Raw genomic sequence first — 25,406 nt, forward strand, 5'->3', positions numbered from 1 at the left:
AAATACATAATAATAATAATAATAATAATAATAATAATAATAATAATAATAATTTATTTATACCCCGCCCATCTGGCTGAGTTTCCCCAGCCACTCTGGGGCAAATCTTTTTTCTTAGTCATTTAGTATTATTCATTATTCATTCATTTCATGGGTGTTCTTGTTACTTTTTCACTTTTGAGGCCCACGCTTATCAGTTCCAAACATGTTGATAAGCCTGTCACTACCAGTGGCTCTTAATCAGCTTTTGTTGTCTAAAATTCTTCATTTCTGTGAGAAAATATAACTTGGGAGAAGTGGTGGCCCAAAATGAAACGCCATCTGTGGCAAATACTCACAGGTGCAGAGGTCATGTATTCTCACAGGAAGGCAAAAGAAAATTGAAAAAAAAAGTTTTCATTTCTCTTTGTATGTGTAATATAGACTTTTCTTTTTTATATACCCATGCCAGAAAGCAAAAAGAAATTACCTAAGTGCCGGTTCACATGTAATTTAAGTAATACTGATTTTCAGTCATAAATGTAATTACCCATTTATCTTGCATTTCAGTACTTTAGTTTGACGTTGTCGGTGAACATCTCAAAAACAAATCCCTCAGGTCCTCAGTGTGTGTTAAAATGTAAAATTGCCAGATGTCATAGGTATACAGAAGCAATGGCTACTTTAATGCATTTCTCTTCATGTGCGCATGCAAAATCAATTTCTGAAGCTGAGAAATGGGGTTTCCTTCTCATGTATATTGCCATTTGATTGCTTAGGTGCGTAAAGAATATGGGAAATGCCTGCGTACGCATTGCTGTAGCGGGAAAAGTACAGAGAGCTCCATTGGCTCAGGAAAAACATCTGGGTCACGGACACCAGGACGATATTCCACAGGCTCACAGGTAAGTAGTTTCCTTTGACCTGAAGGGGGGTCTGGAGAGTTTGTTGTCCTGCCAATATAGTTTAGTGCTGAGGCATAATTATTATACCTCCGTCTAGTATCTGAGAACCTAGCTCTGCTTATGGTTATGACACTGCCAGGTTGTGGTTGCACTTTTATTGCTAGAGGGAGATTATTTGAGTTGGATGTGATATTCTCCACTGAAGATGGCATCCCTACCACCCATAATGTGTGGAATTATCTCCCCCAAGCCATGTCATCATCACATCAAATCTTCTCATCACCACCTTCCTACACAATTGACTGTCACTTTCAGGTGAGTTGAAAAATATGACCTGATGATGATGCGATGATCTAGAGAACCGTTTCTAGAAAACATTTTGGCACTGTTTTCACACCCTCCCAAGTGTCCCTATTTTCCAGGGACGTCCCTGATTTTAGAGAAACTGTCCCAATTTCTGATTTGATCCCGGAATTTCCTACTTTTCCTTAGGATGTCCCTATTTTCATTGGATAAATGTTGGAGGGTATGGAGTTATTCGACCCCTGAGCCATCTGAAGCCAATCCTGCATAAGGAAGTTTTCTTAATGTTTAATGTTTTATTATGTTTTTATATATGTTGGAAGCTGCCCAGAGTGACTGGGGCAACCCAGTAAGATGTGTGGGGCATAAATAGTAAAATTATCATTATGGAATGGGATGTCCCTATTTTCATTGGAGAAAAGTTGGAGGGTATGTGTTTTGGAAATCGAATCTGCTTTATCCATGTATATCTGTCAAAGTCCTCAGGTCAGGCCAGGGTTGAGAGCATTGTTGTGAAGCAATATATGCATTTGATGAAATACATAGTTTATTAATCCTCCTTTCCTGGGGCCCAACCCCCACTCCTCTTATAACTGCTCCAACAAATCCTAACTCTAACTGACCCTCTGTGTTTATCATGAGCAGATCTTATTTTCTGGTACTTGAGCCTGGGAAATCTATGTCCACATGTTATATGCAACCTGAAATTTCGTTAGCATTTTCTGCCCCACTCTTTTTTAAAAGTGAAATATATTGAGTGAGGATGGGCAGGCGCATCTCTTTTTTTTAGCGCATATTTAAGTCAATCCATGCACATTCACTCTAATGTACAGCATGCCAAATCACATACTTCATTCACTTTTTAATGCTTGGGAACATAGAGGACCATTAGGTTTTTCTAGTATCTTTAAACACCCACTTTACTTTTAACTTAGTGTAGGTCAGGCTATGAATACATCAAACAATGGGTAGAAAAGAGCCTTCAGAAATGTTTGGACCATGGTAGAGAAATTCAGGCTGTGATCTTTTATTTATTTATAAAATTTACCCTGCACCATGGCTACTTTGAAGAGCATTATTCTACCCAGCCCTATTCCAGGGTGGGCATTGCTCAAACACATTATAAATTTCAGAAGCATTTAAAGAAGATGAACTTTTGATTGGTGGAGATTCCTTGGGAGGAACTGGATCATTGGTGAGAGGGGCAAGAAGGAGTTTACTAAGGATAAAGAAGACTTGCAGACCTTTTAGTAAAGGTAAAGGTACCCCTGCCCGTACGGGCCAGTCGTGTCCGACTCTAGGGTTGTGCGCCCATCTCACGTAAGAGGCCGGGGGCCAGCGCTGTCCGGAGACACTTTCGGGTCACGTGGCCAGCGTGACGAAGCTGCTCTGGCGAGCCAGCACCAGCGCAGCACACGGAAACGCCGTTTACCTTCCCGCTATAAAGCAGTGCCTATTTATCTACTTGCACTTAAGTGTGCTTTCGAACTGCTAGGTGGGCAGGAGCTGGGACCGAAAGACGGGAGCTCACCCCACCGCGGGGATTCGAACCGCCGACCATACGATCGGCAAGTCCTAGGCACTGAGGTTTTACCCACAGCACCACCCGCGTCCCAGACCTTTTACACACATACAAATTGAAGGGTGTGTGGCAGGGATTACATACATCGAATTTGGTTTCACATATTGTTCTTTTTGTAATGGATCTCTCTTAAGAGCAGACTACCTATTGATTGAAAGCTCTTGTTACATGGAATTTGCCAAGCTGCCATAGGCTTCCGAAAGATCTCAGTCCAATGTGCTGGTCTAGATATTGTTTCAGATTCATGGCCCAGTATGCAGTTCTGCTATTTGGTATTTTAATTCAGACCTATGAACCCATCAGAGCACTGTGCAACTCCACCATGATAGACTGGCAGAATATTTAGATCTTAAGGCTGAAAGTGCTGATTAGTCTGCAATGCCATGAAGTTGGTGCTTCAGGGGCTGGCAACTAGTGAATCTATCAAACTGAGAAAGATTTCCTTCCGCTACGTATCTGATTACAGTAAGAAGTCAGAGAGAAGACATAAATCTTCCAGATCCTATAGGGTCCATAGAGTCTTTGAAGGTAAACAGGGGTCTCTTGAAGCCTTAGAAATTGGAAGATATTTGAACCAAAAGTGTTGTGAGTTTGGGAATAAGAACTCAAAATTATTGGCCTCAATTTGGTCTGTGAAATGGGAAAGGATTTAGGACCTAAGGTGTCAGGGATTAGCAGGGCTCTGAATAGTAGAGGCAGGAGACCAGGGGAGTGACTCAGGAGAGTGGACCAGCGATGGATGGGCTTTGGTGCTACCTGCAAGGCAGGAGCCAGGAAAGGAGGAGGAGGAGGAAGAGTCAGGGCAGTCTGAGAAGGAGGAAGGCACGCAAGATGTGGTGGAAGAAACATATATGGGGGAAGAATGGGAGTCAGATCACTTGAGTCAAATGTGGCATGGCATTGGTATTACTGTACACCAGTTTGAGTGGTCCACATTCAGGGTAGCGGTAATGCTCCGTTGATGGGAATGTAATGAAAGGTGTACCTACTGCCACCTCCAACGGACCTGCCCAGCAGTAATAAATCTTCTGGGAACAGGTAGTTGTAGAGATTAATGCCATCACAGGGCACGGTGTGGTTTTGGGTTCCTAAGTTAGGTTTATTATCTCTATTTGAGGGAGCAAGTGCTGAGTTTTTGGAAAACTTTTAATAGTTTCATTGGTAGCAGCATGCCTGGTTATTTCATTGGGCTGGAAACATGCTTCATCAATCACTTTAGAGAACTGGTACAAAAAAAACCCTTTCTTTATTGCAATTTCTGAGAAAATCATTAATTATTTGTGCACCTTAAGAGGACAAGCAGAACCAATGTGGAATTTTAGGTTGCCCATGAATGATCAACCTTTCTGATCTCTTATACCCCATAATATGAATGTGGGGAAATTTGCAACATCTTGTAGATTTGCATATATTTGTATATTCAGTGTTATTCTTACTTTACCCCTGATCGTATAGTTTCCTTATTTGAATTCAGACAGTATGTATTTGTCTTTGGTCTGTGTAATATAAAATCTAACTTACAAAATTATTTTTAAGTATTTATAAAATATATTTTAAAAAATACTACTTAAATATTGCTAACATATGGAAGGCATATAAGTGGTGTGCAGCAAATACGAAATCACGATAAACATAAGTAAAATATAAAAACAGACAGTGTCATAAGGAACTGGACAGTCTTCGGGATGTGGAGATGGTAGCAATATACAGAAATGCCCCTATTTTGAGCTCTGAAACGTTGGAGAGTCTTCCATTTTCCTCTTCCTATTGATGGATTTAAATCCTATTTTCAGGCGCTGCAGTGGATTTTTGCCCCCAGGCGGCTTTTGTACCTATATTTAATCAGTCAGCCTGGTGCTTGAACTGAAATCTGTCCACCTCCATCTAATGTTTTTGCAACACTCTGGGGGTTACATACCCTTCTTTGAAAACTCTGACCTTAGCTTGTTTACTCTGAATTACTGAGAACACACTCTCCATTATCTGCTTCTAGTGCCAGGTTTAGCTTTTTATGCAGTAATGCACAGAAGCAGATTTATGAAGGGCAGTTCATATAAAACACTGCAGCTTACAACTTAATCAATAGAAAGGAAACACAAATTCAGTCTGTGCTGCTAATAGATGTAATTATATCTGACACCTCACCAATTTAGCTTTGAACTAAAACACACAGGGAGTAACCATTAAATTCTTAGTAAGGCTGTTGTGATCTGCATCTGTGTAATAGAAGCAACATGCTTAATTCATACCCAAATATGTCAGCTGAGAGATGTTTCTTCTGGTGTCTGGAGTGGCTGTCACAGCACAAACACTTATCCCAAGCTCAAAGTCTCAGAACAAATTCAAAGAAGCTGGGCCCAAAAGACAGTTCTAAAATGCCTTAGATAAACCAAAACAGCTGTGGTAAGTCGCTTCTACAAGGGAACAAACACACAAGCCATCAAAACATTCAAATGGCATCAAATGTTTGTGAGAAGCAGGTTTTGCAAGGCACTTAAAAGATAGTAATGAAGGTCCATCATGGCAAAGATGATCCAGAAGGAAGTTCCACAATAATCGCCCTTTCGAAGGGCGTATGGGGCATATAAGGGTAAAGGGGACCCCTGACCATTAGGTCCAGTCGTGACCGACTCTGGGGTTGCGGCGCTCATCTCGCTTTACTGGCCGAGGGAGCCGGAGTACAGCTTCCGGGTCATGTGGCCAGCATGACTAAGCCGCTTCTGGCGGACCAGAGCAGCGCACGGAAATGCCATTTACCTTCCCGCCAGAGCGGTACCTATTTATCTACTTGCACTTTGACGTGCTTTCGAACTGCTAGGTGGGCAGGAGCAGGGACTGAGCAACGGGAGCTCAACCCATGGCGGGGATTCGAACCGCCCACCTTCTGATCGGCAAGTCCTAGGCTCTGTGGTTTAACCCACAGTGCCACCCATGTCCCATATGGGGCATATAGGGAAGATCTTAAGAGCAAACAGTTGTGGATCTTGGGGTCTCAAATTTCAGCAGCACCCTGTGCATTGGCAAACTTTGGCGCCACCCTGGCCTCTGACTTTCCATTCTACCTAATAGTTGCAGTGCCCTCGAGGCTCTGCGCCCAGTTGGACTGGTCACACTCCCCGAAATCTGCCTCTGCAGGGAAGGGGGTCCTTCAGTCAGGTCGTTGGTATCTTGGAATTGTGCATTGTGAGCTGGCTTAGATATATTTTAAATAGAAAAGTGAAATATAATTTTATTTGATACTTTATTAGATCAATTTTTATTTATAAGGATATAAGTAATAAAAGAAAAGGGTGGAGAAGTGTGAGAAATAAAAGTGCAAAAATAATACAGTAGGTAAAATTTCCCTTCATTGTTCTATAGAAATAAATGGTGTTATACTCCTAAAGCAAATATAGTTATTCATAACGTACTACATTCTTTATGAATACATTCCAGATTTCACTAGATTCGTCCAAACAAAGTCTGCGTGCAATCTGTTCATAAGTTGCAAGTGTTGTCTTTTCATTGACCCATTGATTAAAGCAGGGGTCAGCAAACTTTTTCAGCAGGGGGCTGGTGCACTGTCCCTCAGACCTTGTGGGGGGCCAGACTAGATTTTGAAAAAATAATAATGAACGAATTACTATGCCCCACAAATAACTCAGAGATGCACTTTAAATAAAAGCACACATTCTACTCATGTAAAAACACCAGGGAGGCCACACGAATAACCTGGAGACGCATTTTAAATAAAAGGACACATTCTACTCATGTAAAAACACGCTGATTCCTGGACCATCCATTGGCCGGATTTAGAAGGCAGTTGGGCCGGATCCAGTCCCCGGGACTTAGTTTGCCTACCCATGGATGAAAGGGAATCTTATTTTCCTTCTTCCAGTTCATCAGTATCAGTCTCTCTCGGCCAGAGCCTTCTCAGCTTCTGAGACACCCAAAATACTGGAGCAGCTGTATTTGAAACTAAAAAGCTAATGATCACTTTTTATAGATATTTATTATCCATAAATAAGTTTGATGTGCAGACTTTATGTGATATATATATATATAAAATAAATGCTAGGAGTTACACCAGTTCATCCCAGGTTGAATATTGTCATGAGCAGGGGTCAGCAAACTTTTTCAGCAGGGGGCCAGTCCACTGTCCCTCAGACCTTGTGGGGGGCCGGATTATATTTTGGGGCGGGGAATGAACGAATTCCTATGCCCCACAAATAACCCAGAGATGCATTTTAAATAAAAGGACACATTCTACTCATGTAAAAGCACGCTGATTCCTGGACCGTCCGTGGGCTGGATTGAGAAGGCGATTGGGCTGGATCTGACCCCCGGACCTTAGTTTGCCTACCCGTGGTCATGAATATAGAAGCATCAGACACTTAGGAATTTTAGCTGCATGTTGAGGGGGGAAAGGAAGGTGTGATCTTGCTGCTGGGTTTGGACTCCAAGCTAGACCCAAAGTCTGTTAGCAATTCCTGGATCTTGCCAGAAAGGAACCAGCCCATATGTAGCATCCTTTTGTATGCAAAATTTTAAATAAAATAACATTGTTCAAATCATACAGTTATCATATTTAAGAAGCCGTGAAGTTACTCCAAAAAACTTATGTTTGTAGATATGTGAGATGTATTCTGTCAATTATAAAAACAGCCCAATTATGAACAAGTATGTTACAGAATTGCTTCTCTCTTTTATCCTGTTATTAAAGAAGTTTAGAAGAGATGGCATGCAATTTATTTTCCCACTCAGCAAATGTGGGAATATCTGTGACTGTCCAAAATTTTGCGCAGACATTTCAGGCTGAAGGAATCATATACAGTGGAACCTCAGTTGTCTAATATAATCCTTTCCCAAAGACCAAAACGTTTAACAACCGAGGCGCAATGGCCGGTCAGAAAATTCAATTGAGAAAATTGAGAAGCTGTTTGACTTCCGAGGCGCGTTCAAAAACGGAAGCAATTATTTCTGGGTTTACGGCGTTCGAAAACCGAAACATTCGGTTAATAATAAACGGAGTATGTGCTTAGTGAAAGTAAAAATATTAAGAAGTCCAAAGAAAGATATAACCCACTCAGTTGTCTTTGCAGTTACCACATTAATCTTCTGCTGGCATTTCTAGATACAGAACATCAAATGCCACAAAATTATCTTATTCCTTTTTACATTTCCAGAATGAGGTTTTATGTTCCTGTAATCTTATATATTTTATGGCTACATTATGTAGTTTATTACTCTACCTTCTAGTCATGCACTTAAAAAACAATTCTCTCATGGTCTACAACATAACAAGGTTTTTCACAGTAATTCTAAAACTATTTCCAAATATCAAAATGAGTAATTTCATAAAATGCTGCCTTGCAGACAATCATAACACTTTACCTTTGATTCATTTCTTCGTGAAAACTCCATAAAATCTGATATATTCTAGGAACAAGATTTTTATCTAAATTGTTAACCCTGATCAGTTAATTTCTGAATCCGACTTTAGTGACGGGTTGACGTATGGTGATGGCTGCTCATTCATCATAGGGGTGTTATTGTTATATAATCAGATTTTCATGGCCCTGATTTTGATATACCAAAAAAGATAGCACATATTGTTCACATTATAAAGGAACCCAGTTCTCCACTGAGTTTAAAATTCCTGCAAAATATTAAAGCTGCTGTTAATGATTTAACTTGACTACTTCTCTTTCCAAATTTATCCTAGATTCTAAGCAAATTTGTACTCACGAGGTGCTTAGATTGCATTTCTCCCTGCCAATAGCAGGAGATCTGCTCTGCACCATCCGTGAGTTCTTAAACATGAGGTTGCAAAGCAGCGCCATTCTGAATGAGTCCACTTCACATAGCTGTTCAAATGTATAATGTGTCCCACCAAAAGAAAAACCAGTTTTTTTCTGTTTTTCCCCAAAGCCGTTCCTCATGTTTGGATAAGTGAATTTTCATACAAGTGTCTAGATAGCGGGACCTGCATGTATATACAGGTGAATAGGAATTGTATTCATAACCACCTGGGAAGCAGCAGGTTGGCAGAGACTGCTGTAGATGCTCCGCTTGAGATTCACTTTCTGCCCCTTCCTTTTGCCCTTCTCCAGAGTCGCATTCGCAGGATGTGGAATGACACTGTCCGAAAGCAGTCGGAGTCATCCTTCATCACTGGTGACATAAACAGTTCAGCGTCACTTAACAGAGGTAATTATGGACTTATCAGATATGTATGACCTTTGTAATTACTAAGGAATCTAAGCGGCAATGCTTTGTCGACCTTGAAATGTGCTGCACCTCGTTCCTTTGGATTAAATTATGTCCATGGAGAATTTTAAAAAGTGCTTTATGCACTGTTTTTCATTAAGCGAAAATGATTTTTTAAAAATGTTTATTAGTTTTTAGCATGTGTTTTCACAAATATTGCTGCGGTTGCAGCAGGAATTTGGGGGGAAGGTGGGGAGTGAGGCAGAATATTTCTATAGTCAACTTCTGGAGCCAAGAAATGGAGGTGGTCAAGCTTCATTGCTAGCAATGAAATGGGCAATTATGGAGTGATATAGTCTGCTAAGTGTTGTTATCCCAGGTAAAAAGCAATTTGGAAGGCTTTGTAAAGGTGAAAACCAGTTGCATAATGTGTGCCCAGACCATCATCCTCTGTGTCCAAAATGGATGCCTCTCAGCTCTCCAGAGGACTGTGGGAAATTCTCTGCTTAAAATGTGATGAGGAGAACCAGGCTCAAAATTGGGTTCAGAAATCTAGGGAAATAAGTTGATCTATTCAGGCCCAATACACATCCTGCCACATCCCTGATGATCTGGCAGCACTCATTCTCGGTGATCCTTCCTTCTGGTTCCTGCCCTGCTGCTGTAGCAGCTGCAATGGTGGAATAAAGGAAAGGGAGGAGGGCTTTCTCCCCTCACTCTTTTCTGGCCTACCACAGGCTTCCCTGGCTGCATGCAAGGTGCCGGGAGCCCTGGGAAATGATGTTTTCCCGGGGTTACTGACACCTGTCAGTGATGCTGGGAAAGCTACTTTCCCGGTGGTCCTGGTCACCTGCTGATGGAGCCACAAAGATGGTAAGTGGGACAGGGAAGGGTTTTGAGTAGTGGCAAATCAGCGCAGAAGGCAAAACCATCTAAAAGCTCTTGTTATTTGGGGGGGGGGGTCAAAAGCCAGGTGAAGGCAAAATTCACCACTGCTGTCCAGCTCTTCTCCCAGCATCCGCCAGCTGTCAGCTGCCATTTTCCTGATGCCCTCAGGAATGATGAACTTGTATCTCTCATATTAGCCATCCTTCTCACTCCCCGCTTTTTGGGTGTGCAAATGAGGGCATCATCACTTAACCTGGAGAGATGAAGGTTTTTGGAGAGAGGATTGATAGTGTTCTTTGCGTTGGATTAAAATTTGAACCAGATATGAGTTTTTGGCACCATAATCCAGCCTCATCTTTGAAATGAGCATTACGAGCTGAGTGGAGTTGGATTTCCAAGCTTAGAAATTAGGCAGCAGCTGAATAGTGTTATAAGAAATGCACGTCTTTGGAATAGTTTTATCACCTTTGTCAACACAAGCGTGAAATGTTTAGCAAAGGCAGTTGCCTACTAGACCAGATTGCTGCTCGAAGATCCCATCTGTTAACAGCTCTGAAGCGACCACAAAAAATATCAAGAGGCAGCATCTCTACATTGTTCCTGCTCTGCCCCCTCACACTCATCCCTTCCAATCTTCTGGAGCAAATAGGCTCCTTGTTTCGCTCTGCAACACTTGAGGAGGAAAAGGGGGACATAGGAGAGCCCTCTCTGTTTGTCAGAGAAACCAGGGCTTAGGTGGAATCTTCAGGTTGTGATCTGGCAACCGGACTCTTTCTATAATTTCAGGGGGAAACCCTAAAATGTGTTGTTGTTTTTTCTGGGCGTCATATTGGAAAAGGTGTGTTAGTCCCTTTCAAGGCAATGCATTGGCGACCCTTATGTGCTGTTTCCTAAACATATCCACTGTCAAATTAAGGTGAAGAGAAATATAGATAATTTAAGGCTACTGTGGATGAAACATGGCCAGAGGTGAGAGGATTACACACTCCTTCTGAAGAGCAAACCACTCTTCCTCCACCAACCTTAAGCACATTTAACACTAAGAGAAACCAGTCTCAGATTGGCGATGTTTGTGGCAGCTCCCAGCAATTAAAATATCAAATACCAAACATAACACAGCACAAGTTAGCGACCGTAAACAAAGCAAGAACACAATGAAACTGATCAGGCCAGTGTGTGGCAGACTGAGGAGCTTTGTGCTCAGGAGGGGGGAGGACAGAGGCAGTTACCCCCCCACACACACTCCTACTTCCCTTGCCAAGGTGCTGTCTACTTTCATTTGTTTTTGTTTTTCACATATTTTTATTCAGTTTTATAACGACAGACAGATTGCAGGAAAAGAAACAGAAGATAGGTTGTCACAACTGCCAGTAAGGAAATGCAGTACGCAGCTATGTAATCTATTAAATCAAGAATAAAACATACCAAGAGGAAGAGGATGTGTGGTCTCTAGTATTTGCATAGGAGTCCACGGTCCAAATCAAAACAATTACAATTTGTTTTTATTTCAAAAAAGGAGTTAGGAAGCAAATTTAAGCTGCACTAAATCCAGACGTTCACATTCACCTGTGGTCCCTGTTCCTCCTGACCCACTTCGTTTGTATATGAAATAAAATTAAACCAAATAGCAAAGCATTGATCTCAAGGACTTTGGCCGCTGGGCACTTTTAACTTATGCAATCCCCCCACCTCTTTCACTGGTGAGGTATCACGGGACAGTCGCACCTTGGTTTTTGAACAGCTTAGTTGACGAACAAATCAGCTCCCGACGCCGCAAACCCGGAAGTGACTGTTCCAGTTTGCAAACTATTTTTGGAAGCCAAACATCTCACGGGGCTTCCGATTGGCTGCAGGAGCTTCCCGCAGCCAATCAGAAGCCACGCTTTGGTTTCCGAAAGTTTTGGAAGTCAAACGGACTTGCGCAACATTTTCCATTCGACTTCCAAGGTACACCTGTCCTGGTAGTTTTCACAAACTGCTGCTCATGGTGCGCACTGTATAGAACACAATGCTTCTTTATCACAGCATTCCATGTGACATGCCCCTGTGAACCGCAATAGAAAGTGGGAGGGTCTTCAGTCATGTGTACGGCATAGACTTTCTCTTTTTTTTTATTCAAGTACATGCATGCATACATACCTTCCCATCTCCGCAGACAAGTTAATATAAATTAATGGTGCAATCCCTCCTGGATATAAAAGAAATACTCTGTAGTGGAATCTATTCCTCCACCAGCAGGAACCCTGGTAAAGATGGGCTTCTCCCCCTGCTAGCATTTTTTGGGATATTTAGCCAATCTCCCCACCCCCAATGTGAGTTAATGAATAGATCATTCCCCGACCTGGCCACAGTGATCCATGCGACAATCACCTCCAGACTTGACTACTGTAATTCGCTCTAGGCGGGGCTGCCCTTGAAGCTGTCCCAGAAACTCCAGCGGGTGCAGAATGCTGCAGCGAGGCTCCTCACGGGGTCTCTGCCATGGGAGCATATTCACCCTCGTACCTACGGGACCGCCTCTCCTGGTATGCCCCGCGGAGAGCCTCAAGGTCCATAAATAGCAACACCCTCGAGGTCCCAGGCCCTAAGGAAGTCAGATTAGCCTCAACCAGAGCCAGGGGCTTTTCAACACTGGCCCTGGCTGGTGGAACGCTCTGCCTCATGAGACCAGGGCCCTGCGGGATCTGATTTCTTTCCGCAGGGCCTGTAAGACAGAGTTGTTCCGCCTGGCCTTTGGCTTAGAATCAGTTTGATTCCCTACCCCTCTTTTTTTCCTTTCTCGTCCTGTGAAGAGGCTGCATCCTAATGTTTTAGTGTTGTATTTTAATATATTTTTAAAAAATTGTATTTTAATCAACTTGTTTTTATTACTGGTTGTTAGCCGCCCTGAGCCCGGTCTTGGCTGGGGAGGGTGGGGTATAAATGAAAAAAATATTATTATTATTCTCCTTTTTACTTGCATGGAAGGGGGGAGAGAAAGAAATCCTTCACTGGCTGCTGGTGGTGGGGAAATCACACCAAAGAAACCATACACAATAATGCTCTGAGCCCAAGGATCCCTGGTGGGAGATGCAGCCTTTTTGTGCTCAGTAAGGGCCTGGGCTGGGCAACTGTGCTCCTGAGAGACGGACATTAAGTTGGGAATATCACAGTCATGCCCCTCCTTGCCTGGAAAGTGAAGGTTTGGGGAAATGGCTTTCAGTCGAAGCACATGTGGGTGGACGTACAAAGCTGTGCATTGAGAAGTAGCCTAAAAAACAAAAGAAACGCTGTCGTGCAAGGTTTGCAAGGTCAAAGCCACTCGCACTGAAAACAGTAATAAAACAGTAGGTGGCTGGTTCATCTGGAAATCGACAGTGCAGGAGCAATAACACGCTGTGGGTTAAACCACAGAGCCTAGGACTTGCCGATCAGAAGGTCGGCAGTTCGAATCCCCGCCACGGGGTGAGCTCCCGTTGCTCGGTCCCTGCTCCTGCCAACCTAGCAGTTCAAAAGCACGTTAAAGTGCAAGTAGATAAATAGGTACCACTCTGGCGGGAAGGTAAACGGCGTTTCCGTGCGGTGCTCTGGTTTGCCAGAAGCGGCTTAGTGATGCTGCCCACATGACCTGGAGCGCCGCAACCCCAGAGTCAGCCACGACTGGACCTAATGGTCAGGGGTCCCTTTACCTTTACCTTAAAGAAGTAGCGAGGCTGCAACAGGTTGGGGAATGTATGAGATGAAAATCATGGGGAAGTAAAAGTAGAGGGGGGCGAGGAGAGAGAATGCTACTGGGATCGAACCCAAGCTTTTCTGAAAACTCCCAACCCCTAATATTTAATTAATATTTAAATCTCCCTTTACATGAGCTGTGGCCTTTTTAAAAATGAGACAGACATTTTTTATATATAAATCCCCCATGCTTTCGGTAATTTTTTCTTCAGGTTAGGAAAGATATTTGACTGTGTCCACACATTTCACTGTGCACTTACTGTGTTTCCGGTGCTTGGATTTTATTCATCAAAAATGCACATGTAGCCTTGGTTTGGAAATACTACAGTTTCATAGAATTGTAGAGTTGGAAGGGACCCCGTGGGTCATCTAGTCCAACCCCCTGCGATGCAGGAAACTCAGCTAAAACATCCAGTGTGATGCAGTTGTTTCTCAACTCAGCTTCACACTGTTTTGATTCTGTTTATTTATTTGATTCTGTTTGTTTTGATTCTGTTTATTTATTACACTGGTTTTCCCCTGCCCCTATTTAGTTATCCACCCTTGGTGATGAGTGGGCAATAAATACATTTAAATAACCAAAGAGGTCCCAGACTGCCCAGAGGCCTGTATGCCTAGCTACTGAGAATATTGTGCAGCTGATCATGGAGTTAGTACTTAGGGGAAGGGGATGGGAAGCAGAATGATATATATAGATATATAGATATATAGATATACCGTCCATCTGGCTGGGTATCCCCAGCCACTCTGGGCAGCTCCCAACAGAATATTAAAAGCACAATAAAACATCAAGCATTAAAAGCTTCCCTAAACAAGGCTGCCTTCAGATGTCTTCTAAAAGTCTGGTAGTTGTTGTTCTCTTTGACATCTGGTGGGAGGGCGTTCCACAGGGCGGGTGCCACTACCAAGAAGGCCCTCTGCCTGGTTCCCTGTAGCTTTGCTTCTCGCAGAGAGGGAACCCCCAGAAGGTCCTCAGAGCTGGACCTCAGTGTCTGGGCAGAATGATGGGGGTGGAGACGCTCCTTCAGGTATACTGGACCGAGGTCGTTTAGGGCTTTAAAGGTCAGCACCAACACTTTGAACTGTGCTCAGAAACGTACTGGGAGCCAATGTAGGTCTTTCAAGACCGGTGTTATATGATTGGTCCTTAAGCCAGTCCAAGGTGTCTCCAGTCAAGATGTGAACACCTTTGCATGGGGTGAAGACATTCCTGCCCTATCCACTCCCCTTGGTGTGCACACAAACAGAAACTGGTCTGATATTAATTAAGATATGTTGATGTGAACAGCTGGGGGTCTGGGAAGCAATGTGAAGCACACTGCGGAAAAATAACAACTTCAGGCTCATCCTGACTTAACTGGTGGTGATATGAACACCCATTTCGTCTGAAGAAAACACAAACTCTAAACCTTCTTCTCTTCTTCGTATCTAAACTGAAATATCTCCACCAATAGCATTTTAATTAATTCTGATTCTCTCACGAGAGAAAAGTGTGTTGTTGTTGTTTTTTAAAAGCTATGACTGTCTCACTGTAGCCCCAGTCCTGATCAGGCCCACCTGCAATTGGAAATTGGCAATAGCAACCTTGAATGTATAAATATTTGACTAAATATTTAAAATATTTTATGCGATCTGCAAAGACATAATCTGAAACTTAAACAGGAAAAAGGAATAGAGTGTTATGGCAACTGTATTTATATATAATCAGTTTAATTTCAGCTTCATGTACATTCTCTCATAATGAGTCGAGCAAATTAATCTCAAATTCAAACAGTGGGAATCTGAGTCTGAAAGGAAATTAAAATTCATAACCTAATACCATGATTTCCATCCCAAGTGAAACCTGAGTGTTTTCAGAATGAGGTCTCCCACCACCTCATCTTCTCTCCAAATATAATTAAGCTGTCGTTTGTGCTGCTGAAACAATATACAGCAAAGCTAACTTAGCAGGGGTACCTGGAGGCAGGTAGGGGTGTGGGTGTTATTTTTAGGCAGTCTTTAAAATGATCCACTGATGAAGGCATATTTTCAAACTTCAGTATCAGAATTTACATTTGGTCACTCTGCTTCTACCTAAAAACATGGGGAGCCGTTCATTTACATGCTTTCTCTGTTTAAAAGAGTGTTGTTTTTGCAAGGCTTAATTAGGGGTTGGTCTTTAATTTCTCTCTACATCTCATGCTGGTGTATCCCATGACATTTGATACGGCCAGAGTGACGCCGAAAGGGTTTTCTCTGTGGTGGTGCCGTCTCTTTGAACATGCCAATGATTAGCTTGCTGGGGGCTTTCATAAAAGCCGGAAAAATATTTATTTAGGAGGGCATTCACACTGATAAATGTCATTTTACTGGGACGTGATCCAATTAAAGTGAAGGACATGTTCCGGAACGATAGCTTTTAAATATATAAAAGAAATATGCTAATTAGGCTAGCTGGGTTGAGATTTTTAGATTTTAAACGGATTTGTTTTAATTATGGTATTGTTACAAGCCCCTCGCTTCCCAGTATTATAGGGTTTCCTTTACAGAAGAGAGCGCAGGACTGTTGTGCTGTTTTTGTAGTGTTTTCTTTATTTGGAAATATACCAAGAGAGTATAGTGGGAGCAAACCGTCCTCCTATAGAAGATCCCCAGACAGCAATTTCTGCAGCCCTTTCAAGGCTGCACCACCAGTTCTAGTTTACTCAAGAAACCCTTGGTTGTCTTTCATGCTGTATGAAAATTGCCAATGAGAAGTTTATGGCTTTTATCACACCCGTTTTGACATGCTCCTGCGCAGAGGGTTCGCTCATGGGTCACTGCTCAGCTCCTCCTTCTGTAGCGAGTTGGGCATGGGTGGGAATCACAGCCATGCCACCCTCAGCCCGAATGGATATATACGCCACCGAACAGGATGCAGAAATTCCCAGCAACCTGGTTTTGCCGCACTCTCCCAGCTGCTGTGTAAATCACAGAAATAGCAAAAGCAGCAGCAAGAGAAAACAGAAGAGGAGGAAAGGCAGGGCAAAATATCTGGCTAGAAGTATCTGGCAGAGTAAGCCCAGTGATATGCTAGGGCCCCTCTCTGGAGACAAGGGTGTACGGTCTCAGGAACCCGGAAAGATTGCAATGAAAAGAGCAATCAAAGGACTGCAGGAGGTTCTTAAAGACTCTAGAGGGCACTCCAGTCCAAGAAATAAGGTAAAAAGTACTTGGGTGAGTTGAAAGCATCACTCTAGAAATCTTATTAAAAGCAACTTGTCACCAGTGGAGGAAGCCAGGCTTTTTGTTCTGTAAACAATACCAGATATACTGAAACCTTATCTGTCTCACTCCACTCGGCAGTGGAAGAAAAATATGGGGTTGTCCTCTGAGGGTAGCAGAAGCAGTGGCATTTCACGACTGTAAGACGTTATGTTCACTCCTCCCGCAAAAAAAAGAAGGAAAAGCGCTGCATAAATCTACCTGCAGGGTTTGTGCCAGAGAGGAGCATTGGGTAAACACAGGATGCTCGGCACCATGACAAATGCCATTTAACGCGGGTGGCGCTGTGGTCTAAACCACTGAGCCTCTTGGGCTTGCCAATCAGAAAGTCGGCGGTTCGAATCCCCACGACGGGCTGAGCTCCCATTGCTCTGTCCCAGCTCCTGCCAACCTAGCAGTTCAAAAGCACTCCAGTGCAAGTAGATAAATAGGCACCGCTGCTGCAGGAAGGTAAACAGCGTTTCCATGTGCTCTGGTTTCCATCATGGTGTTCTCTTGTGCCAGAAGCGGTTTAGTCCTGCTGTCCACATGACCCGGAAAGCTGTCTGTGTGCAAACGCCGGTTCCCTCGGCCTGAAAACAAGATGAGCGCTGCAACCCCATAGTTGCCTTTGACTGGACTTAATCGTCCAGGGGTCCTTTTCCTTACCTTTGACATCTATATAAAGCCTTTGGGAGCAGTCATCAGTAGATTTAGGGCAAGGTGTCATTAATTTGCTGCTCCGTGTCTGGAGTGTCTGTCAGGTCCAAAACAGAGACTGGATGTAGTGGTAGGATGGATGAAGGCCAATAAACTGAAGTTGACTCCTGAAAAGACAATAGCCCCTGTGAGTGATCAGTTCTTGGATCTGGGGTGTTAACCTACTCTGGTAGTGGTTACACTTCCTCTGAAGGAACAGGTATATAGTCTGAGGGATGCTCCTGGATTTGTCACTGTCACTGCAGGCCTAAGCGACATCACCAGCAGGGATTGACCACTTCAGTTGGTTTGTCAGTAGTGATCATTCCTGGATAGGGATAGCTTTGATACAGTGATTCATGCACTGGTAACCTCAAGACTGGATTACTATAAAAGACTTTATGTGGAGCTGCCCTTAAGGTTTGTTTGGAAACTGCAGCTTGCTGCAGAATGCAGGGACCAGGTTGCTCAATGCAACTCTTCTGAATGAGTTGCACTGGGCACCATTTAGCTACTGATCCAAGTTCAAGGTTTTACTCCTGGTTGATAAGGTTCTGAAAAGCTCCTAACCAGGCATTCCCAATATAGACCACCTTGGTCGCTTCCATCTGTGGAAGAAGCCCTATTAACCCTGCCACAACTTGTAGACATCTTACCATGGTGCAGAGAAGGGCTTTCTCTGTGATGGCCCCTACCATGAGGAACAATCTCCCTGCATGTGGTTGTTTCCACCAACAATTGAAAATGTATCTGTTTACCCCAGGCATTTCTCTGACTATTAATACCAATTCCAGGTGTTTCTGCCTACAATGTTGATGTTTTAACTTGGTTTTATCGGTTGTAACGGGCTATAACTTGTTTCATTTGTTTGTGAAAAGCCTTGGTTGTGTTTCTTTCAATGAAAGACAGTGTATAGACTCAATTAATAACACCCATTGATAATTTGTGCTGCGATCCTGTGCTCAGTTCCATATGCTTCACTCCACTGACCACAAGCCAACAGAAGAGTTAAGTGTAAAGAGTTTTAACTCTGTTGGGCTGTGAACTATTGGCACCGTCCTTAGTTTGCCGTGGATTGGTTAAATTCTTTGACTACTGAATATTATGAATTAATCTGCCCTCCTATTCCAGAACTGTGTTTCCTGCAAGGCTCCTTCCTCCCCTAGAACCATGACTCTTATCACCCATCTCCCCACTTTGGCAGCACTGGGGTGTGGGAGAGACAGCAGAGAAGGACAAGGCAGGGGGCGCCATTTTCTGTTTTGCTTCAAGTGGCAAAGCATCCCAGGCTGGCCCTGCTGGAGTAGCACAATGGGCATTTCTCCATATTGTGATTTGATAGTGAACAAGCCTTAAAGGAAAATAAAGAGCTGCACTCTTGGGTTTGGCAACTCTTCCAGTTTTCCTTTTTTGGAAAATGAGCAGTGCAGTGCTGTGTGAATGGGGTTGGTTTCTTTAGCCTTGCGTATTCTGCACACAAACCACTCAGATAATGGGGTGGGGAGTTGCCCACAAGTTCACCTTCCCCCCAAATAAGTGGCTGTTCTTTCTGAAGACCTCACAACATGATCATTTGGTGTGATTTGAGATGTAGACTGAGGTGTCTCACCCAGTCAATCTGCGGCTGAGTTCCAATTCTGTCACTGAACCTTTCGATGGGTTCATTGATAGGCATGTAACCCGTTGCTTTGATGTTCTCAACAACATCATCCAGGGCTTTTACCCCCATATATGAGAAAAGATGAAACAACATGGGCTGAAGAAAATTAGTGTCTATATCACAGACACAAATGTATTGAATTTGCTCTCAGTAACATGTAACACCAATCTTGTGTTTGCCTCAGGTTTTACATCCGTTGTCCTATTTGATGCCAGCAGCAACCATTTCATTATGACTTGGTGTTGGAAAGGGTGTTCCTTAGGGCGGGGGTGGGGACCGGGATCTTTTAAGACCAGCCTTATTTTATCAGCCATGAAAGTTGGCCTCATTCAACATCCGTTCATAAAGACAGTGACTTGCCTTGTGGAATAAGCACACCCAATCCTTTTACGTTTCAGCTTGATGTGTAGAGTTTAGCCTTGCCCGATGCTTCCGCGTCTGTTTCTTCCATAGAGGAGTTCCTGTGCAACACTTAGCATTTAGCACTGAACATTTATTTTCTTTGGCTTCAGATATATCATCCTCCAGAGCAGCCTCCTGGCCACCATATAGAAGTCTCAAGAACATGTAGATCAGGGAACCAGGCCTCTCTTTCCAAACCTTGGGATTTCCCCCAGGCCACAGATCGCTCTCCAGTCCTGCTAAACGCCTAGCTGGAATGTCATTGAAGTGTAACAATGCCTGTTCGTTGCTTAGATGGAGAATGGAGGAGGAGGGGTGTGTGGAATGTAGAAACTTCTGATTTCTGCATGACTGGAATATAGCCTACTGTACAAAAGGAAGAATCACATCCATTTTTGCTTTTGCCCCTTTTATGCCTCCCACCCCAGCCCCCAATGACACGCCGCCCCCAGAAGGTTGCCCACAACAGAATGTCTTGGAAGCACTTTATGGCATCCTTTTTACTCCATACAGTTAATCCTGAATGGAGGTGCCATTGTATTGACACATCTTTTTAGAGCTACATGAACTGGAGCTGTAAGCACGTCATCCTGGTAACGTGCGTTTTAGGGAATAGTTACAACTTTGTCTGTTGTCTCTGTATGGCCTTAGCTTGCTAGAATCAATAAGAGTTTATTTCTCTGAGGGGCATCTTGCAAGAGACCGAGTGGAATGGGATGTGTAACGCAAGCAAAGGCGGAAGCTTTTCGGTGGATGTTTCCCTTTTGCTGTAGGACTGTGACAGTAGAAGAGTCCTTGGTGTTACAATAGCACCGCCAAACATTCAGCCAGAATACTTGACCTTCTCAGCCACTATATACAATTCGTTACGAAGCCACTCTGTAGATTTGTAGACTTGTAGCCCCTCCGTAGGAAGGCGAGCTTTCCTTTCCCTTGGTGGTAGTTCTGATAAACTTCCTTTGACATGTCAAGTTACATTTAGCTTCAGAGGTGCTGTTAAATGAATCATTTCAGGCAAACTGACATTAGCTTTGTAGTCAAGAGATTTTAGGCATTTCTTATGGACACGATGGCAGAAGATGTGTAAACTCCAATTAACTGGTTCCACCTCCACTGACTACCCACAAAGGATGCAAAACTAAAATATCAAGTTTAAGACTATAGGGGCAGTACAAGCTCTGTCTAGGTTGAACTATCTCACTGCTTAGATCAGTGATAGATTATTTAAAATAATATTAGCCATATTAATCCATACGGCTCTGTTTCTTCAAAAGTACAATAATAAGTGATGGTCTAATTTATAAGCTCAGGATACGTAATTGTACCAAATGTGAGTCGCTGTGTAGTGACCCCTAGAAATATGTTGTTGATCAATTGTTTTCTTCCTTGCATTGTTCTTCTTTTGGTTTGTATTTGCAAAATAAAAAATAAAAATTATTTTTTAAAAAGTTCAGAAAGACTTTTTCCAGTATAAAGATATTTTGATGCATAACATTCTTATTCCAGATTAAAAGGAAATTACAAGGTTTGAGTCTTCCATGGTTTGACTATGTTCAAACACATTATTCATTGAACATCTAAGCTCTAATGTGCAACTAAGTGTGCAATCCTAGTTATGTCTATGCAGAAGTAACCCCCACTGAGTTCAGTGGTGCTTACTCCCAGGTAAATGTGTATAGGATTGCACCATAAGAGAAGAATCAGCTTTCAAAAATATTTATAATTATTAAGAATGACTTTTTATTTTCAATGTATAAGTTACTTTTAAAATACTGGTCTGAACCAAAGCAAGTAAAACACTTGATTGTCAGCTGCATCCAAAGTATAGCAGATAATATATCTAGGAAGATCTGGGAAAATAAAGAATATAAATCAGCAATTAGAGGGAAAAGGCTTTGAAGTAACAGCAAGGTGGTATAAGACCATAGTATTAATAAATAAGTTTAATAATTATTATTCTCTTGGAAATGTTGAAGGAGCAGAGGAGGAACTTTTGATATATATTGGGAATGTCCCATAGGTAAAATAAAAAAGTGTTCTGGAAAATAATTCATATATTATTAGGAAAGATCACAGAATAGCCTCTTCCACTAGATCCATTGCTTTCTCCTGAATTACACTGTTCATTCAAAAGCACAAACATTTAAAAAGGTCACTACAACCAAAATCTTGCTTGCAAATATGAGCGATTGTCAGCAATGTACGTAAATGAGTTAAGCTATGGGACCCCACACCTATGACCAAACTAGCAAATTATACATAATGATAAAAGAGAAAACACAATGGTGGAGTATATTTATGCCCCTATGGGGATGCCAGTCTCACCCCTCCATCCTATCCATTGATGAGTGGAGAGAAGGTAATAACCTTTTCCTAGGAGATCTGCACAGATTATCTGAGGAAGGGCGAGCTGTGTGTGTGTGTGTGTGTGTGTGCGCTTGCGTGTGCCTTGCGTGCCTAACTCGCATATTAACCTTGACGGTTTGTCACTCGGACTGGGACGCTTTGTCAGCTGGGGTTCCCCCGTTGCTCACAGAGGCGGTGGTCGCAGCTAGGGAAGTTGAATCTACGGAAACACAGCCTGACTTCAACTCTTGTCCATGTGTCTTCAGTTCAAGAGCTTTTTCCAGAGGAGTTACTCATGCTCCGCACAGCGCCTGGTAGAGCTTGTCCACTCACTCCACTTCTACATCAAAGCTGGGACATCAGAAGACAGAAGCCGTGGAAAAGCGGGGAACACCAGGAGTGGGCAGAAAAGCACGAAATGGAAGCCACAGAAAAAGAGCTATGAGGAAGTGACATTCAGGGAGCCATATAGACTCTTCGCCCTGACCTGTTTGCTATTTGCATTAACCACTAGGCAATCCAGTGAGGTAATCGGCAAACCAATAAAGTCAACCTCAAACACTTACCTGTGTGGGATCTCCTTCTTTCTTGTTGCAAGATACGGATGTCAGGTGGTTTGACGTCCCCAGTGAGTCAATGACACACGGCCAGTCCCTATTTTCTGTAGCTGTCCCAAATCATTGTGTCTCCTAATCTTTTTGTGTGGTATGCAAATGTGCATTAGAGTTCTTCAGGTTTCCTTATCCAACTGCAGACCCTTAATCATCGTTGATAGAATTGTGGCCATCCTATTTGACTTCAAAGTTGGTGCTTTCGCTCTTTATTCCAGGGGTTTCAGTGATGATGAAGAATCTGGCCATGACTATGGGGTAGCCAGTTATGACTCTCAGTCGTTAAACTATTCTGCTTCTAGATAGGGTCAGGGGAGGAAGAAAGGTCTATGGAAGGAGAAGGCCTGGACTAAGATGGAAGCTGGTATGAGGGAGTAGAGGAGCCTAAAGGGGATTTGTCATGTAGGTCTTGAGTAATAAGAGGAGAGTGAAAGAGACACAAAAATTGGGGTTGGAGAAGGCGTATTGATTCGTAATACCCTGACAAATCTTTGGCTGTAAACCTAGGATCCAAAGACTGCCATAGCACAGTGGTAGCCAACATGGTCTCTCCCTATTTTGTTTGACTCCATCTTCCATCATCCCCTGCCAGCATGGCTAATGACAACTGCAGTCTTACATCATTTGGAGATCCCCGCATTGCCTACCTGTGTGCTATGGCTACCCATTCTAATCCCTCCTTCCCAGCAGTAACTCTGCCACCACAATGAGAGAGGCAGTAAAGGAGAACCTGGCCCCAGACGCTGGCCTAGTTCATGTCCAAATGTGAACACACATAACAAGTTCAACTGCCATCTGTTTCGTCTCAATCGCAGCCTGCATGAGCTGTTTTGCTAGTCTTCATAAAATGCTTAGGCAGAACAATGTACATTTTCACCCTTTTTAGTGTAACTTTTAAAGTATTGTGCAAAGTTGTTCAGAGTGTTGGGGATGAAGCGGGACATAAAATAAATAAGCAGTTGTAACTTGGATGGTAAGAAGGTGACTGACTTGCAGCTCTTGGGCTTTCTCTCAGCATATTCCACATTACAGCTCTTTGATCCTTGTCTGCTAAGCATATAAACCACTAGGGGCATTCTTAGGCCCAACATTGATTGACAGGACATTTTTTATTTTATTTTATTTTTTCATTTTCTAGCCCAACACTCCTTGCTAAACTCTTCCTTGAGAGTTACGGATTTGCTTTTTGTTATTTTTCAACCAGTTAGTATAGAGAAAATGAAGCCAAAACCACAACCACTCCTATCATTTTTGGAGCATCCTCACTTTGTGGACCTGTGATAAACACAATTTAGATACTAGAAAAGTAGAGGAAATTGGAGAGTACAGAATCTTACTGAGGAAAAACTGGAGCTGCTCTTCCCTAGCTTAAAAGTTAGCTGGTTTTAAAGAACTCAAGCCCGGTTTTTGTCATGACTCGTTTGAGAAAGGAGGATCTGCCCCAATTCTCTTACTCTCTACAAGAAGACGAACAAGGCAGATTCTCTAAAGGAACAAGGGTGCAGCTAAAATTCTCTTGAAAATGGCAGGTGACTAAAGCTAGCTTGGGAAGTGGATCTAGAGACACGATTAACAGAGACTGAGTGGAACTCCTGTGTACGTAGTTAAGCTTCACCTGAAAACTATTTCGGCGAGAACCTGGGAGGTCATGTTAAAGTTGATACACACATGCATCTTACTCCTGTTGAGTGGGAATGTCTCTTGTTGCGCTCAAGGTGATGATAGGTACAGAGGTCATTGATTCACCTGTGGTGGGAATGTGGTACATTTTTTAAAAAATGGAGTATGATTTTGACTACCATTGGCGACATTGATCAACAGGCAATTCAGCAAGAGCCTCTCTTGGTGTTGTTATTTTTAGAGAACAACGAACAGGTTGTTCAAAAAGAATTTATAGTACAGCTATTAATTGCGGCTCACGTATCACAAGGTATGGCAAACAGCTGTAGCAGAAAAATTAACACAACAGCGTAAGATTAGTTGGAGAGATTAAACAAGATACATATATGGATGTATGGTTTCCTTTTTCCTTTTCCTTTTCAATTTGCATTAAGTCTCACATGGGAGCCAGCTGTGTAGTTTGGTATCAACAGTATCTAATCCTATCAGTTATGCACCAATTTGTGTTAACAACATAAGGATGTCATCAGGCAGAAACTGCTTTTCTGCAGCTCCTAGCTGGTACAATAATATGCATGCTTTAGAAACTATCACTGAGCTCTGTGGGCCTGTTGTGTCGCAAGGCCCTTTTCCCCATGGAGCTCTGACCCTTAGCAAGCCCCATCTGATTGTACGCCCACTCCTCCCTCCCTCTCCCTCTCCCTCTCCCTCTCCCTCTCCCTCTCTCTCTCTTTCTTTCTTTCTTTCTTTCTTTCTTTCTTTCTTTCTCTTTTCTCTCTCTGAAATGTTTTGGGTTTCTGTCTTAGGGCAGAATCTAACTGGGCATTATCCCATGCAAGCCCCATCAGAATGAATAAAAGCTCTACCAGATCACAGTAGTTGGTGGTTGGACTGTGTCTTTAGGTAATTGTTGCAAATGTCCCTGTATTATTGTTGTGGGTACCAACACAAGAAAAATGGTCCTCTTTCATTATCACAGTTTTTCAGCAATTCTTTCCTAATCTTTTTATATCACTCCTTGCTCCTCAGACATAGAAAAAAATGAAGTACTTGAGAAACTATATTCTCTCCATCTCTGTCTGGAAATCCTCCCCAGAATTATTTACCATCCCTCTGGGACCTGTGGCTGCTTTCAGAAGGATCCTTATTTCTGCACTTCCCTTGTTCATATCAATCTTCTTTTAACACTAGTTTGTATAGACTTGTTTATTTTGCTATTCTTGGTTTTTGTGAATTACGCTATAAAGAGCTTCCATACTAGTGGACTTTATGTCAAGGGTCTAGATCCC

The 25,406-nt window shown here is 42.7% G+C and overlaps 1 protein-coding gene across 19 annotated transcripts in view; it reads left to right on the plus strand.

Moving 5' to 3' along the window:
- The window catches only part of ADGRL3 (adhesion G protein-coupled receptor L3), a 531,565-nt gene that overhangs the window by 452,961 nt on the left and 53,198 nt on the right, over positions 1-25,406 (plus strand). For 15 of the 19 annotated variants that reach the window (XM_083592813.1, XM_083592800.1, XM_083592815.1 and 12 more), the window contains 2 exons: positions 759-884; positions 8,862-8,958. In XM_083592813.1, coding sequence (XP_083448939.1) covers positions 759-884; positions 8,862-8,958 — 223 coding nt within the window. Of the gene's footprint in view, positions 1-758; positions 885-8,861; positions 8,959-19,650; positions 20,393-22,152; positions 22,452-25,406 lie in introns of those variants that run through there. The other 4 variants (XM_083592812.1, XM_083592814.1, XM_083592801.1 and 1 more) reach the window with 3 other exon arrangements.

Source organism: Podarcis filfolensis (genome assembly GCF_964270895.1).
Source record: "Podarcis filfolensis genome assembly, chromosome: 17".
In the NCBI taxonomy this organism is placed as follows: Eukaryota; Metazoa; Chordata; class Lepidosauria; order Squamata; family Lacertidae; genus Podarcis; species Podarcis filfolensis.